The 17616-nt window shown below is 38.9% G+C and overlaps 1 protein-coding gene across 2 annotated transcripts; it reads left to right on the top strand.

Annotated features, from left to right (window-relative positions):
* The first annotated feature begins 5821 nt into the window (after nt 1-5821).
* LOC146457783 (endothelin-converting enzyme 1-like) lies at nt 5822-17616 on the top strand. 2 transcript variants are annotated; one of them, XM_085091488.1, is made up of 18 exons: nt 5900-6076; nt 6179-6703; nt 7508-7561; nt 8492-8605; nt 8848-8928; nt 9548-9675; nt 10629-10851; nt 12271-12369; nt 12603-12680; nt 12778-12881; nt 13059-13117; nt 13698-13752; nt 14280-14347; nt 14562-14692; nt 14899-14964; nt 15807-15905; nt 16023-16099; nt 17362-17616. In XM_085091488.1, exons 1-18 carry the CDS (start codon nt 6035-6037, stop codon nt 17459-17461), a joined length of 2103 nt encoding a protein of 700 aa, XP_084947614.1. In that variant the 5' UTR covers nt 5900-6034; the 3' UTR covers nt 17462-17616. The 2 variants fall into 2 exon arrangements, with proteins under 2 accessions (XP_084947613.1, XP_084947614.1); XM_085091487.1 differs by having other exon boundaries at nt 5822-6703.

Here is a 17616-nt window from a genome sequence, read left to right on the forward strand (position 1 = left end):
GATTCTTTTACGTGCGCACTACGTTAACGGTTAGGTTTTTTGTATGGTGCAACGCGCCTACTTCGGTACACACTGAGTACTAATGTACTCAGTTGACACTTTATTAACGTTTTAAGGTTTATTTTCATATATTTTGTATTCAAGGGTCACGCATCTACAGAGTTTCTACTCTTTTACTATTTATATACTTTCAATCTACTGACTTAAGCGTTTTGATCAACCGGGCTTTGCTGCATATGCAAAGATGGAGTCCCTCTAGTTAAGGTCCCCGACTTGGAGGAATACTCCAGAGAGCTACAGTTCATGGAAATATCTTACGCCCGGCGATGATGTCGATGTTGGAATGTTGACTGCCCAGCTGGAAATTTTGAAAGTGCTACTGAAGGAAGCTGATTTTTTCTGCTTTGACGACATCGTAGTTAAAATCAAAGAGTTGCCTACCCCAGAAAGAAAATTGATAAACGAAGTTATTTCAGTATGCAAACTTTTATTAGTCAATCCGCCAACAAGTACATCTGGTGAAAGATCGTTTTCCACTGCTTTGCTCCACAATGACACAAGCGCGATTTAGCAACCTGACAATATTAAACAGTCACAAAGAAAGAACAGAGAGACTTTCTCTTGTAGATATTGCTAGCGAATTTGCCGACCTTAACGGTAACAAAAAGAGAAATTTTGGTATTTTTAAGGAATCTAATACATAGTAAAAATTTGCCACTTCCTCAGTATTTTTATCATTTTTTTTTTCTTTGTTTTCATTCTGATTGATGCACCACTTATACATCGTTGTGTTGAATGCAGTGGAAGTTAAATCGTTTGGGTTGCTGGTTTATTTTAAAGTGGGTGTCAGTAAAATAGATATCATTGTATGATGGTGAATTTAGAGGTCGGAGAAATAAAGTTATATCAGTTTCTGTTCGGTAACAGTGTAGTAATTAAGGATTTCATTGATTAATTTAAACTACATTTCTCGGCATTTGAGAGGAGTTAAAATCAAAAATTATCCGGAGAAGCATCCCTCCGAATCCCCCCCCCCCCCCCCCGTAGTTCGCCCATCTTACTCGTTTGCCTTTAAGGCCGTATACCGATAATCAAAGTCTGTTGGAAGTAAAGGATTCTTTTTTAACATGGCGCATCGAGAGAATTTAAAGCTTGAGAACACGTCCGTGAAGCGCAAGCGTTGTTCCATGCATACCTTGAGACACGAAGTGTAAAGCCAGCAACGGTCATGTGCGAGCATGCAGATCTTTTCCCAATCCTCCCGCGATAGTATCAGTCGATTAATCCACAGATCACCAAAGCGTTTGTGACACAGGTTACCATGCTAGCGTGATGTAAGAGTTTATATGGCGTTAAAATTAAATCGAAATTTAGAAAACAATATTCCCACAAAACCCACAAAAAATATAACTAAGTCTGAAAAAGCTTACCCGGTGTGTTTTGCCGTGTTTTCAATGCTTCTCGCTGTTTTAAACGGTTTATCTCTCAGCAGCTGGTCCACGTGCAACACTGTATTATGTTAATGGAAGGTAGGAAACTACAAGTCGAATTTGAATAAAATTTGGCCCGTCATTTGAGAAGAGCACTTCGAAAACCTCGCTAAAATTTGCTTAAAACTTAAGCACTCGCCGAAAATTAGCTGCCCAGGAAGGACCGCACATCATCCTTCTTGCCATATGGAGAGACAGGTAAGCGAGTGCTTAAGTTTCAAGCAAAGTTTAGCGAGGTGTATGTACACAACTTTATCGGGTTGCTTTAGTGTAGGCGAGTTAACTTCATGTATAAGAGAATTAGCATCAAACCTGTAGGCGAGTTAACATGGTAAATAAATAGTGACAGGCCATTCACAGATCCCGAAAACGTGTCGCATGAATGTAATTGCTTTTCCGCATGTATATATCTCTCGAACTGCCTCTCTTATAAGAAAAAATTGGAGGTTCTTTAAACATTTCTTTAAGTTTAGGTTGTGATTCTATAAGATGCCATTTCTCCATTAGAATCTGTTTAAGGTTAGGCACAGATGGGTTATATTGCGTTACAAAGGGCAATATTTCTTTTTGCACTCTTGCATTTTCTTTGAGAGCCTTCTTTCTGTCAGAGAATTTGACTTCCGAGAGTGTTTTTTCTATAAGGTTGTTCGGGTAGCCTCTCGCTCGATGGCGTAATTTGAATATTGTTATGTTTTCTACGAAAGTCTCCTCTGAAGCCGTTAGTTCTTAGTAGTCTCAGGCCTTCACCTTTTACGAAGCCTTTTTGGACTCCGGGTGGGTGACAGGATTTAAAGTGCGTGTACTAAAATAAGTACGTTTGTCAGGGATAGATTTTTGTTTTCAAATCGTGCTCCTTTGTAGATGCATGTATTAAGGCAGATGATTTCTTTATCAGTAATATCAGCAGTGAATTTTATTGTCGGATGGAAGTTATTTGCATGCTCAATGATATCATCGATATCCTCGATGTCATCGATACAGTGTATCACGATATATCTCTTCCATACCAACGGCTTTGCACTGTGCTGATCGATATAAATTGCTGTCTCAATGAAAATAGTAGCAAAAGAGACTGCTGTTTTAGTCCCCATAGCCGTACCATGGGTCTGGAGAAAGTTTTTTCCATTAAATTGGAAAGAGTTTTCTTGTAATATAAGTCTCAACATTTCTCTAAGATAATGTGTTGGTGTAGGGGGCGTTGCCGTGTAGAATGTGTCATATGCATGGCATATGGTCATGATACCTTCTTCTTGTGGTATATTTGTATATAGACTTGTGACATCCATTGAAACAAGGATTGCATTTTGTGGAACTCTCGTTCCTTCAATGAAGTTAATAAACTGTGTTGTATCTTTAATGTATGACTGCTATTCTTTCATTATTGGTTGAAGAAGCATGAAGAAGACCGTCAACAAAAGCTGAAATTCTCTCAGTGAGGGAGTCGGATCCAGAGATTATTGGTCGACTTGGCAAGTTGACCTTGTGTGTTTTTGTAAGAGTGTAAAAAACTGGAATGCGTGGAGGGTTCGGTGTTTGAGATAACCATTTAAATGTCATTTGATCAATGTGTTTCTTTTGGTAGAGTTCTGTATTAATTTTCGGACTTTCTTAGAGGTTTCTTCTACCATTGGTTATTCGAGGTGTCTGTAGTGTTCTTTGACCTCGATTAGTGTCCTCCCCTCTTTAATCTTGTCTATTCTGTTCATTATGACAGTGGTGGTTCCTTTGTCTGTCTTCTTGATATTTCAGTATTTCTGAGTTTTCTTTAAGTTCTCTAATAGGTTTGCGTTCTGATTTAGGCAGGTTACGTTTAGGTTCTGTTATCTCAATTTCTAAGAGTTTAATTTTTGTTTCTTCACGGTATGTCTCAAGAGTAACTGATTGTTGAACTGGTGGTTCCCAGTTAGATTTAACATAAAAGGGGTGTTTCATCTTTCCTCTATCGTGGTGGATATATCGGAGACGCATTCGTCTCGCTCAGTAATTGGTTGAAATCGTGTAGAATTTGTTTTTTAACACTATCAGTGTTAGTATGTGGAGATTGGATGAAACGAAGGCCCTCGCGAAGGCCCTTAAGGTTAAGGTTAAGGTTTAAGGTTTCTATTGTTATGCACTTTTTCAATGGTTTATAACAAACGGAAATTACAATATATAAGAAAAGCAACAGCCTTAAATTACATAACTTTGAAAAGTAAGATGTGCGCAGTGACCAAAGGAGCTTAGGCTTTCGAGTTGGTCACTGCCACGTGATCAGTTGTCAAGTTACAATTTGAGAGGTTTCTAATAGAAGTGCTTTTGATCTCTTCAACTTTCTTGATTTCTTGGTAAAGCTTTTTTTAGCTAATTTCTTTCGATGTTTCCGTTTATTATTCAAGTATTTTCTAGTGTTGGAGACTCTTCCTTTCCAATTAAAGGACTCAGTAGGAACACATGGATAAGCTGAAACATCTTTATTGTTCGCTTTCTCAAGATTTGACATCATCTCTTGCGTAAGTTTGAATTGAATTGGTGCACTCGTGTCTGGTGTCTTATCTAGTGTAAAATATAGATTTTTGTCGTGCTCTGAACGATTAACAGTTTTCTTGTTCGCCTTTGTTAGGCGTTCTTTGTGAGAAACTTTGTTTAAATGTCTCTTATTGGAGTCAATGTTCCTGTGGCGCTCCTAGCAGTTTCTGTTCTGCCTGTTTTCTGATCGTTTTGATCTCCTCTTTGAAATCTTTGTTAGCTCGTATTTTAGCTTTGGCATCGCAGCGCAAAGTCTTAGGGCATGTTTGTTTCTGACGGTGGGTCTCAAGTTTGAGAATAGCTTCCTCTGAATTCTTAATTCTTTTCTTAATTGCTTCTTCAGAGTTCTTCGTATGGCGGGCTCCATTATCAATTGCATGACCTTCACCCCCCTCCTACCCCAACAACCCATGGAAGGCAATAATTTATTATCGCCAAAAGTAATCTGACAGAATCTGTAATTTAGAGCATTAGGAGGTGTTGAATTCACTGTATTTGCTAAAGTAAGAGTAATTAATGTCCAAAATTGTTATGCCTACATTGGTACATGGGGTTGTCAGAATCACTTTAACAGTGTTGGAATTTAAATTGGTGTATAAGAAGGCCTGCTATAATTGTGCCTTCTAAAGGGAATAGGGCTGTGGATAAAAACAATGGAATGCACCAATAAGTTTTGTAGTTGGGCTAATACTACTGCCATCTTACCAGCACAATTCTCCGGAGGTACACGTCTGCTGTACAATGAATTTGCGGTAACTTAACAGGGTTTGTCAATAAATGGAATTGCTTAGACTAAATAAGCCGTTTAGATGATATTTTGTGTAGACATCAGGATGTGCTTTACAACTTAAGCTTAATGGTCTGACAAGGCTCACTGGTTTCCAGTGACTACTAACACTGATATAATGGCCACAAAAAACTGTAATTTGCAACGAAACTTGCACATTTTTAATTTTCCGCAAACGGGAAAAAAAAACTAAAATACAGTCCTATTTTAGCACGACAAATGCAACACAACTCGCCCTCACAAGCAGACGTCGGTCTTTCAGCCCCGCATACAAATCAATGAGCCCCCGCTTTCTTCGAAATCGAGGGTCATTTAAAAACGAGTATTTGGTCAAAATGGAGGGTCAATTAAAAACCAGTCTTCGGTCTAAATCGAGGGTCATTTAAAAACGATTCTTCAGTCTAAATCGAGGGTCGTCTTCGATCTATATGAATTCTTTGGTGTGATCGAGTGACCCCACGATAGAACCATTGCCACTGCAACAAATCGTTTATCGAGGGGCCTGCCACATCGTGTCGATATTTAATCAAGTCATATGTACCTGGTTTCCCAGAAACGATGAGTGATCCTACTTCAGTGTAGGCGAATCAACCTGTAGGCGAGTTAACCTGCTGGCGAAGCGACCAGTTTCGTCAAGATCCTTCCTGGGAACCTCATTCATCCTCAAAACTCACCTCGTAACGAGTTTTCCATATTGAGACAGAAGCTGTACACAGTATTCTTTTTAACTGGTACAACACCTCAGGTAAAACATGGTCGGCTTTTCAGCGTTAGAAGTAAGTGTGAAATTTGTAGCCATTGGTATTGGGTAATTTTCCCAATATTAAAAGATCTGATGTCGCTCAGCACATGTGATGCCTCGGGCTTTGTGTTTCATCTCGCCGAGTTGTTTAATGACACTGACTTGTGTTAAAAAAATGTAATGCTTTCTGAAAAAAGATTCTCTACCGACGCTTTCAGCTGTTCCAGTTATGTTCCTATGTGACAGGTATCTGACCAGAAAGCATATACAAAACAAATAACTCAACAGGTATGTCCCAATCAACAGGTATCAGGAGCCCATAAGCACTGACACTAAATATACGATATGATGTTACGAATATTTTCGGGAAACATATCATCTTGCATCGGCCAGTAACCTCAAAAACGGAACCACTATTACAGGCCTGATACCCCTGATGTTGTAGTTTATAAACAAGCGTTTCCCGAACCGCTACTTTAAGTTATTTAGCGGATCCACTCTGGCGCGATCATGTGTGGGAGGTTTGCCTTCATTGTATCGGCCTTTCTAAGTGTGAGTACAGTTGGCTTTCTGGTATTTGTCGCTAATCGTCACTATGATTACTCAAGTGCCACGAACCAACAGCAAAAGCGTGCTTTGTATATGTTTTCGAAGGTCCTCGATCGGAAGAAATCAGGATTATGCCAAACACCCGAGTGCACCAAAGTTGCAGAGTACGTTAAGAATTCAATCGATCCTATGGTTAACCCATGTGATGACTTTTTTGCGTTCAGTTGTGGTGGCTGGATCAAGCGAAACCCCATTCCTAAAAGTTACAATGATTATTCAACTTTCACTAAACTGTCAAAAGTCATCGAGAGTGAACTAAATGATCTTCTCCAAGGGTCAAAAATGTCAAAGAACGACGGTCCCGCAAACGAGGCTCTGGTTAAAACAAGAGACTTTTATACGTCATGTACGGACGAGCTGGAGATTGAAAAGTTAGGACCCAAGCCTATGCTGGATTTCATTCGACAGATTGGCTCTTGGAGTATCTGTGACGACGGAAGCTGGAACAAGTCGTCTTGGGACGTTCACAAAATATTACAGCATTTGCAAAGTACATACTATCCCGCACCTCCTTTCTTCTCAGTTGAAGTGACTAATGATCATTTGAATTCCACCAGACACCTTATAAAGGCAAGTATAATCATACTTATAAAAATAAAAAATCAGGTATTTGTATACGTTTCTTCCACAAACTTTGGTTCTTTGAGCAACCACCTAGGACACCCCAGAGCTATACCATGTAGAGATTCAACTGATATAAGCCGTTTGAGAGCTTTTGAGACTGAAATGTGAATTTTATTCTACTCTACTGTCCCCAACTCTTTTACTTCACTCCACTTTCTGGTCTGACAATCCACAATAACTCGTTATTTCAATCTTGTGGACTGCTCAATACGTTCAATTTTTTCGGTCGCCACAATCAACTCGGACTCGTCTATGTATCCAGCCCCTTGAACAGTCATACTGAAGGCACCCCTTCACCGCCCGTGGGTCATGTAAAACTTAATCAAGCTATCTTACAAACATTACCCGGGAGGTTTGGCAAGACGTTTTCTACAATGGATAATTATTTTAAGGTTGGTAGCCTCATACTTTTCCCCTTTTTCAGTTCTTTGTCGTGCCCCTAAAAGATTTAAATCGAGGACCTTTTTTTTCGATAACAATACGGGGCAAAAATGTTTCAACCCTTCATCATTCCTGACGCAAAAGAACTAGCAGCAACAACAACTACTGATGATATAAGAGATCCAGAGACCGCCAAGCATATACTCCACATGACCTGGTTTAGCCACAATGAACAGCAAGGAACTCCACTACTCCTGATTGATATAGCACAACTCACGATAAAACCAAAAATGTTATAAGAATTAGTGTACTGTCAGATTCTGGAATATGAACATCATTGTCATTTACCCATCTGGGTATTCACTGTAGGTCGATCAGTCTGGTTTAAGTCTACAGAGAGAGATTTACTTTAAACATCCCGAGGTAAGTAGCCATTTTGATTGTAGAAAAGGTAATAGAGAAACCATTACACATTTCCAATTGATAATTAAGAGGTGGTAAAGTGGTCTTCAGAATGCATTGTTGTAGTATTTTCAGAAGCTATCATACATTAGGCAGTTACTTTCTTTTATTTTTCATGCCTTTAATATAATAGAGAGATTTAGAATCACGTTTACGGCAAACAGCAAAAGATGAGAATAGTGCAAAATTTATTTATGACCTTTGGTGCTAACGCAAAACTACTCAATTTTACTGAAAAATGTAGGGTAATATGGTCATGTGGTTATTTCTGCCGTTTGCCGTAAACGTGATTCTAAATCTCTCTAATATTATCAGCAACTGCAGTTCTGGAAAATACCTTAATTATTCAGTGACTATGCTTCGCCGCCCGGCGTGTCACCAGGCACCCTTAAGGACAGTGCCTACTTTTGTTACTGCGCATACGTTCTGCGCGTCTCGAGATACTCGGGTTTCCTATGGGTGGTGCATACTAATAAGGGGATATTTTTGCGCGGTTTAAAACTATGCGGAGAAAGCAGAACTTTGTAAGTGCTCCTGGTATCCAAAAAGAAAACTGGGGGTAATCGTGGATTTTTCAGAGATAATAAAGCTTCAATTTGGAAAAAAATAAAACGCCAACAATGATTTGTATTTTACTGCTTCTCAGAATAATTGTTGCTTAATTATCTCTAAGAAATGCCAAGCTACCCCCCCCCCCCTCCCCCCATTTTCTTTCTGGATTCTAGTAGCCCGAACTAAGATCTGCTTTTCCCGCATAGTTATAAACTGTGCAAAGATACTTCTGTATATGTATTAGGGGGCACCGTTCTTAAGAAACACGATGAGGATTATTGGCGTATTTATTGAAGGATCGGACTAAACACTGTTGTTTTCTTTGTTTTGTCTGTGTAGATGGTGGATATATATGTAGAATACATGTCAACAGTTGCCAAACTTCTTGGAACAAAATGTGACACAACTTCAAAAATGCGCGAGATTATGGATTTTGAAAAACAGCTGGCCAAGGTAATTTATGTTTCACAATATGCAACAACTACATCTTAGTACTGAACCGTTTCACCTTCCTGAGAGAAAAATATATATATTTTTGACTGAGTTAATGACATCAAGCAATAACTTAATAAATGTGTTAAGTTCTGTTGAAAAAAAAGGACCTGTCAGGAAGACATTTTAGTAAGGAAGTTAATTTGAAAACTGCAAATATAATCAGTTGAACTGGCTAAGATAGTAGGGCGTTGCTTTTTCAGTTCACCACATCAGCCGAGGACAAAGCAGAAGGGATTTACAGAAGAATGAAACTTCATAACCTGATCAAACTCGTTTCACAGGTAGAGAAGAATCCGTAAGGAGAAGTTATTCAGACTCTGGCCTTATTTTATTTTAATGAGTGTACTGAGAAACTTAATGAAGTGACTGTACTTCTTAACCACGTGCATGTGAAGCACGGATTTAATCGGATCGTTTGGGGACGCAATGAAAGAAGGTAACTGAAGAAGATCGATATTATTCGCAATGCACTGTTTTTGATAACAGTTTTAAAGTTAGATGTGAACGTTTGCAGAAGAAAGAAATTGGAAACAAACTCCAATATCACCAGGAAAAAAAGAGGCATGAAGTAATGACGTAAAAATAAAATATCTACTTTTCCTGAAACAGCTCAATCCAAATTTTGGGTTACGCTTATGCGATCAGCCTCTCTATTAACATGAAGAGCCATGGTAATCACGTTGCAGTCATTCTGATGGCCATTTTCGCAGCGATGGCGAAGGCTGATGGCGAGAAAGTGCTCCAAATTACTGTTTTCGGCGAAATTTATCTCTGAAAAGAAGTAAACAGGGCTAAACACTAACTTTATGTGGTTTTGAATATATACTCTCTTCTTCAGAACACGATACATTGCACGTCGTTGTATGTTAACAGTCGTGCTTGTTGTGGTTGCTTTTGCAGTTTCCGTGGTTAGATCACATGCATGCCATATTCAAAGGAGCAAATGTGATCGAAACAGATGTGGTGTTAGCCACGTCCCCATCATACCTACGGAAAATGACGACACTTGTGAAAAACACTCCTAAAGAGTAAGTAGGTTAGTCTCGCGTCAGTTTCCAAAAAATTGAGGGCTACAACGATTGTCATAATTCGTTCGACCACCCGCCCCCTTTCCCCATGTGCAATGTTGGATAGTGCAAGTAACGCGACATCTTTTGCAGGCGGGTGGTGAGAAAGAGAGGGAGACGCGATCAAGACGGAAGTGTAACAATATATTGTCACTGGTTGTAGCTTAACACGTGTACCTCCTTCTCCAGGGTCCCGTTCCTCGAAGGCCCGAAAATTTTGTAGGCTTAACAAGTAGTTTGTTATCGATTGGTACAAACTTAGCAACTGTGTTCCATAGAATCACAGATTCTTTTTAAATCTAGCTTTCCAAATCAATAAAAATTTCATATTTGTTAAGAAACGTTTCCATGAAATAGTTTTCGTGCCGTGCAGTAACTTATTTTCAAGAAACTGGCCCAGGCTCTGAAGTTCAGAAGCCCGCTGGGTTAAACCAATCTAAATTTGAAGGGTCACGCTGTATTGGGACCTCCGGCAATGGCTGTAAAATGGACTTCGAAGAGAAATTGTTAAAAAATGGAGCTATGTAATAAATATGAACAATTACTTAGAATAGTTGAAGTAAAATGAAGAACTGTGCACAGCTTGGTCTTGGTCCAATTTCTGAAACTTGAATTTTGACGGACTGACAGATACTCATGCTTAGAGGCACAAGCTTGGTTAGCCGCTAATTTAGATTCAAACTATCTAAAAAGTCGCGAAAATTCAGTTGCGATAAAAGTTCCCACTTTCTTTATGAAATTATTTTTGGGTAAATTTCCTACAGTCTGGTAGCTAAAGAAACAAAAACAAAATGAGTTTTAACACAAAGAACACCAAACGTTATAATGACAAGAGCGCAGAGTCTATGTATGTTCCTAGGAAATCTTTTGTAAACTTGTTAAATGCTTAAATACTTCCTTATGATAATCGCTAGGTTGCTATCTAACTACGTGGTATGGCAGATGATACGAGATAAAATTAGCTTGTTGTCAAGTCCATTTCGTAAAGCCCGAGCACAGTTTAACGAGCGCATCACAGGTGTGAAGGACACAGATCCCCGATGGCGTACGTGCACTGGCATAACCAATGACAATATGGGTGTTCCTATTGGCTCGCTTTATATCAAGAAATTCTTCGACCAATCGGCGATTGAAAAGGTGTGTTTCTCCGAGTTAATTAGTTTTTGTTACTCCGATTTCTCTGTGGTAACAAAACTCGTCTGCTTGTGAAAATGTGTCCAAGTGTGTTGAAGCATATTTATCCTGCAAAAATATGTAATAAGGGGGAAAATATTCTTTGGTAACTAAGGTTACGTTCGATTGACCAGAATGGACGGAATAGTCTCTGGATTTGCAGTGTCGTTTTGGTTACATTTGGCAAGATTTATCTGCCAAATTTCATTTGTAACTGCGTTTGAAAGGACCACTGCAACAAAATAAAAGCAAAATGTATAAAAGAACAAGGTTGATTTCACGGCTAGGTAAAGATATTGATTCCAATATTTTGAAAGGCAAGGCCCTTTTTTCACTGTATTACAGAAACTGGGGGAATGCAATTAGATACCATAAAGTAAAGAAAAAGCTAGCCGGATAAAGTAAGAAAAAAAGCTCGAACAACTCGGACACTTCCTCTACGCTACCACATCCCTTCTACTACTAGTAATATTATTAGTACTGAACTCTATCAGATGATCTAATACACACGATCGTTACTATGAACAATTTTACGTTATCAAAAAAACTATCTTCGGATAGTTTTAAACTGCTGGGGGAACCAAAATGGCTCACTCTTTTGGTTAAAGGCCAATCACCAATACTCCAATATTCCGTCTTCATCTTTCCGGTGCGCCAACGTTTACAAAGCCACACCTCTTGTTGCTTTCCGACGGACTGACAACCTTAGTAATTTGTTAGATAGCGCCAAACTACATAACCCCACACAAAATAACCCACCCCGTGTTTTTTTGTTTTTGTTTTTTTTGTTTTTTTGGCGCGGGACAACTACTTTAAAACATGTAACTACATGATTGATGCACGTACTAGTTACACATTTCATTCTACCGGCGAAACATCGTATCCCGGTTGACAATTCTAAACATACAGTCTTAGGACATTTTCTTTGTTACTACCATGACGCTATACTGACATGCTACTTATTCCCCTCGAACTCATAAAGTCGAGGCCCAGAGGGCTGTGGTGGAGATATTTCGTACCACGAAGAGAAGAATGTCGAGCCCCCTACTTACCTCAAGGTCTGAATCTGCCAGTGCGGCCAATCAAACGCATACTAAATTTAACGAATGTGATAAAAACAGACTACAACACATATAAATGCAACGTTCTGAAGGTTCTTTGTGAGGTCATTCTGACTCAAACGGGAGAAAAGCAACAACTGGGAAAACATTTTAGGGTTAGGTGAGGCATGCATATTTAGTTTCAAGATTCAAAAAGGGGATTATTAGACAAGGGGATCTTGTACTCTTGGCTTTACGCGTGCAATATAAGGTAATCCTTTGTGAGAATGTATCTTTATGCTTTTTTTCTCACTTATCAATCATAATGCTATCTACTTTACAGACTCAGACGATGATCGATGAGATAAAAACGACGTTCAAGAGAAGAGTCAAAGAGCATGATTGGATAGACGACAGAACAACAAAATCCGTGTTTGAAAAGGCAGGATTATGAACAATACCATAGTCGGGCAATTGTTTTTTTTTTTTTTTTTGGTTGGCTTGTTTGGCTCTCCTCGATTCCGTTTACCCTGTTTTCGTTAGATCGTAAGTTATGGATACGGAAGCAAAAGAAAAACAAACTCGAATTCTTTTCAATCCATCGTCCCCTTACGCCTCTGATTCCGTCACTACAGTAAACCAATAACTTGTGTTTATCTTCTTTTATTGTACCAGGCGGACGCTTTGGGAAGCAAGATTGGTTACGCACCATACGTGGTTCGGCCAAACGAGCTCACGTCACGGTTTAAAAACGTAAGTCACTTTTCAATCAATTAAAACCGCTCTGTTCTGGTGTGAGCAAGCTACAACAATTTTACTAATCGTTGAATTCCGTCTGCATCTCTCGCAGCTCAATATCACGTCGAAAACGTTCTTCCAGAATAACGTGGAAGTGGACAAATGGGTTAGACACCGACTCTTTGCCAAACTGAGGAAGGCAGTCGACAAAGAGAAGTGAGTTTTAACAATGCTCGATTACTAGAAGTAAGACATCATGGAATCCGCTCAAGTATCAGACGCAAACAGTCTCTGAACTTTTGAAATCATGATGACTGTGATAACACAAAAATCTGAATGAACAGACCCAAAATGTATAATGTTGTGTGATTTAAGCTGTTTGTCTCATTTCAGATGGCCCATGTTTCCTCAAACAATCAATGCCATGTATCAGTTCTATGAAAACGAGATTGGTAAGCAACGTCAGTAAACGAAATGAATTTCTCACGTAGATTCCTAATTAAACTAAAGTCATACGTAGCATGTCATATACAGCAGACAGCACAAACTTTTTTATTTAAACAATAATTAGTAGACATAGTTTATTTTAGTAAACAATAAACAAGAACCAACTATTGCAACTTTTTGTAGTCAGTATGTATTTGTAACCTATAGTTCCTTCGTTTTCTGCTTGTAAGCCATTTCTCTCTTGTCATTTTTCAATGCCTCTATGTGTACTTTGTAATTGGTTTATACATACGATGACGTGGGAGTAAACCTATTGTCGTCGTCATTATCATCATTATCATCCCAGGCTTTGATTGGCTGGCCTATGCACAGTAGCCTAGGAATCATACAATGTCCTCTTGATAACAGGTCACCGAGTCCACTCACACTGAATATTCAGTCTTATGATATTTCGTACTACTATCTGGAAAAATAACGAAAGAACCCATCAAAGACGACGTCAGATCGTTTGAAATTTCCGATGTATTGTTTCTCTTGTCAAGGAAGACACTAATTTTCACTCATTTTGTTTTGTTGTGTTGATAGTTATCCCAGCTGGCATTCTACAGTCTCCATTTTTTTATTCCGCTGAAATTCCGCGGTAAGCTTGATTGCCCCCCCCCCCCCCGGCACACACACTCACCCACACACACCCATACACGGTCAACATTTGTTGGCACATTTTAAGGGACACGGGAGCGGATAGAAGGAAGCAAAGGTGTTGACACTTCTTTTCTTGATGTTAAGTCATGAAAAAGCCTAGAAAGTTTCTAGGAATGTATCTTTACTCGTGGCCAAAACACACACACAGCGACTATTACTGAAGTATCCCAGCTGTACAGAGAATGAAAAAAAAAAAATAAAAAAACATAACAGAAATACAAGTACTAACTGTGTGTGGATTTGTCCAGGAACTAAAATAAGATGAACAAAGTTGAACAGTTTTTCAAACAACTCTTCATTGATTCAAAACGAGGTTTCCTACGTATATTTAACAAAAGTTAAAGTTTGTTAAGGTTACCATTACGTCTCGGGTAGGTAGATGTTAATCGATGAAGTAATTGTTTCACTGTACTGCGTCAAAGTAAATTTGCAACAAACTCATGTATATCACTTGCCCGGTTAAAGGTCGTTAAGTTACGGTGCATTGGGATCCATCATAGGACATGAGATGACTCATGGATTTGATAACACTGGTTAGTATATGAGTATAAAAATACAAAATACATTTAAGTTGCACTGGACAACAGGCAGCGAGGGAGAATAATCCTTGGTTAAACATGTTTTGTTATTTATAGGTATCAATAGGTTATTACTTGAAGTTGTTATGTCGTAAATGCTCGCCCCTTTGTAATTTAACGCAGAATATTATAAGGGCAAATAATCTTATTAACGTATTCGATACACCAGGGCGAAAATTTGACAAAAATGGAGATATCGTCAAGGAATGGTGGAGCAAGTCGTCACTCTTGGAATTTCACAAAAGATCAGCGTGTTTTGAAAAACAATATTCTAAGTACAAGGTGCAAGGAAAATACCCGGTAAGAGACTCATGATAACGTAAGGTACATTACAGGCGATCATTACCTTTCAACGAGTTAAGTGACATTAAATGAACATGAGCAACACAACACACAGGCCAGCTGTTCATTGTTCAATTGTATTTTGTTTATCCTACCTAATCGTCCTTATTGTAGATCCTAAAACAATTCTGCAGTAACCTTATTTTTACTGACTTCTGCTTCAGATTAGTGGGAAAGTCACCCTCGGAGAAAACATCGCGGACAACGGGGGAACTAAACTCTCATATTATGTAAGTAACACCACTTGCGAAAAGCTTCAAGAGGCTATGTCCTGAGCTGTTTTAAGTACCACTTAGAAAAATCAAAAGGATTTGTTTTTAAGAATAAAGCTCTTTTTTCAGTTTTTTTCCCCTTTCTTTTTTTTTTTTTTTTGTTTCAAATCATTAGCAATACTAGTTTACTGAAACTATTAACGATATGGGACATTCGAACTTAAAAAAAAGAAATCAGAAAAATGATCGCAGCTTGCTTTTTCGTATTGGAAATTCACTTGCTATCGACCCCTTGGTCACGGTATAGAAACATTCCACTGATATATGAACACGAAATATTAGTATATTTCACAATTTCTAGATATTATGAAAGGTGTTTGTCATCGTAGTTTAAAATGATAGCTGAGTTTAATCGTTTTTCTCACGATTGAGTCACAAAGCTGTGGATCGCTATCCACATCTATGTGACTCAATCGTGAGAAAAACGATTAAACTCAGAAATCTAGATAGCTGTAAATTTAGCAGTTTTGGTCAAAACTACTGGAAAACTACCGGTGAAAACAACAACAACAACAACAATTCTTATTTTCTCAATTTTAACTATTTATAATATTGGACTGGCCCGTAGGTAGCTAGTGCTAGTCTTGGCTGGCCTGTCTATATGAGTCTATTTAGAAATTTTTATCTTATATATACATTGAAGACAAGGAAAACAAAATAGAAGGAGAGAAAGAAATAAAGAAAGACAGACAGACAGAGAGTAACTCAAACGACAATCAATAAACTATAAATTAAGCGGCGATTTGTTGCTTAGTATACTGTTTTACCATTTCCCGTTTTAACATTTACTTCTACTATAGGCATACCATGACTGGTTGCAAAAAAGTAAGACCAAGGAGTTTATCCTTCCTGGATTGGAGTACAATAACGAGCAAATGTTTTTCATTGGCTATGCACAGGTCAGTGAAAACGATATCTGATGCATTGTAATAGTTAGGAGAGCTAGAGAAGTCAATTTCTACCTAAAAACCATAAATGTATAGTAATATAATAACAATTTAAATAATATGTTGTAGGAGTATTGCAGTCATGCTCGACCAAAGACAGAGTATATCGCGACACTGAGTGAGATTCATGCGCCACCCAAGTTTAGGCAAGTTTGTTCAGTATCGTTATGAAAATAATTAACCATTATTGCACGAGAGTACTTTGGATATTTGAGATGACTGTTAGCTAGCCAATTAGCCGCGTACTGTCTTGTTGGCTATGAGCATCCCGCCTGGGTCATCCCATATCCAACGTGCGCGAGTGGAATAACTGTTATTATCAAAAGTGCTCAAGAAATATTGCTTGATTTTGCTGACTTCGTTTTGCAAGAAATACCAGAGGAAATTTAATGGCCGCTATTTATCGGGCGTTGTATATCGCTGATATCTCATGGCCTCTAAGCCCGAGGCGGAGGGAGTACCCCTCTTTTCATGCTATTGAAGGGTATGCCATGGGAGAACAGCCGTGCGGTTCCCAGCCAACAGCTACCACATGTGTGCTGTGGAGCTGTCGCTTAAAGGGGTGTTTTACACCCGCCTCTGTGCCCGACGCCTTACCATGCTGGTGAGGCCAAACAAGGCCGAAACAGCTGTCCATGGCTGCCACTGCCGGGGTGATATGGCTGTGCGCATGCCTAAGGTACTGGCCAGGCCGTGGGTTGGTGTCCAATGCTTTAAGTGATTGTCTTAAGAAAAAAATGTAGTCTAGAACAGATACCCTGAAATAAAAATTAAGAATCAAGTCTTGGAAGGGGTAGCGATTTTTGATGTGTAGACCAGAATCGGTTGGTAACGCGCTGCGGAACGTGGAATGGTAACGGGGTAAGGATTTCAGAGCCCTATGCAAAATTCCACTGAGTACCCTCACCCCCCCTCCCACCCCCGTCCTCGCGCGCCGCCGAACTATCCAATGATCTATATTGTAATAACAATAGTATAGGTCGGGTTTAAGAGATCCTGATAACAGAAAGCGAATCCCCATATCTCATGATAATCATTTTCGATCTATTATTAGTTTCCGAAACATGCTGCGTAAGTTATTTTGTCTCCAGATCAGTAAGTTTATGTCAGGATTATATCAAACTGGAAAACCTTCGTCCTTGACTATTCCAAACTTTTTAAAGTTCGTTCTTAGTTACGATTATTTCGTGTACTGGTTTGAATGAGAACTGCTTCAATTTATTGTCTTTAGACCATTGGTAAACGTGAGATAATCACGTCTTCCAATCTCTTAACTGTTGGGGAAAATTATCCTTGCATTTTCTAAGATAGAAAAAGGGGATACCTTGGTTCATTCCCATAAATAAAGATATAGATAATACTTAAAACATACATGCCTTAACCACTCGGCTTTTCTTTGTTATTTCAGGGTTATTGGAACACTTTCTAATTTTAAAGAATTTTCTGCGGCGTTTAACTGTCCTTTGAATAGCACCATGAATCCTGAAACGAAGTGTGAGGTGTGGTAACGAGTGAGTGAGGCACTGGAGTCCAGTGCAAACACACGCATGCGTCGTGTGTTGTGAAAAGACCGCTGTGCGGTTTTGTAATTGCCAAGAGCACATGACAGCTGATGTTGTATCACCATTTTCTTTTGCAAAATAAAAGATCCACTTTTATCTTG

Source organism: Pavona decussata, unplaced genomic scaffold, assembly GCF_977016875.1.
Source record: "Pavona decussata unplaced genomic scaffold, jaPavDecu1.1 SCAFFOLD_237, whole genome shotgun sequence".
Classification (NCBI taxonomy): Eukaryota; Metazoa; Cnidaria; class Anthozoa; order Scleractinia; family Agariciidae; genus Pavona; species Pavona decussata.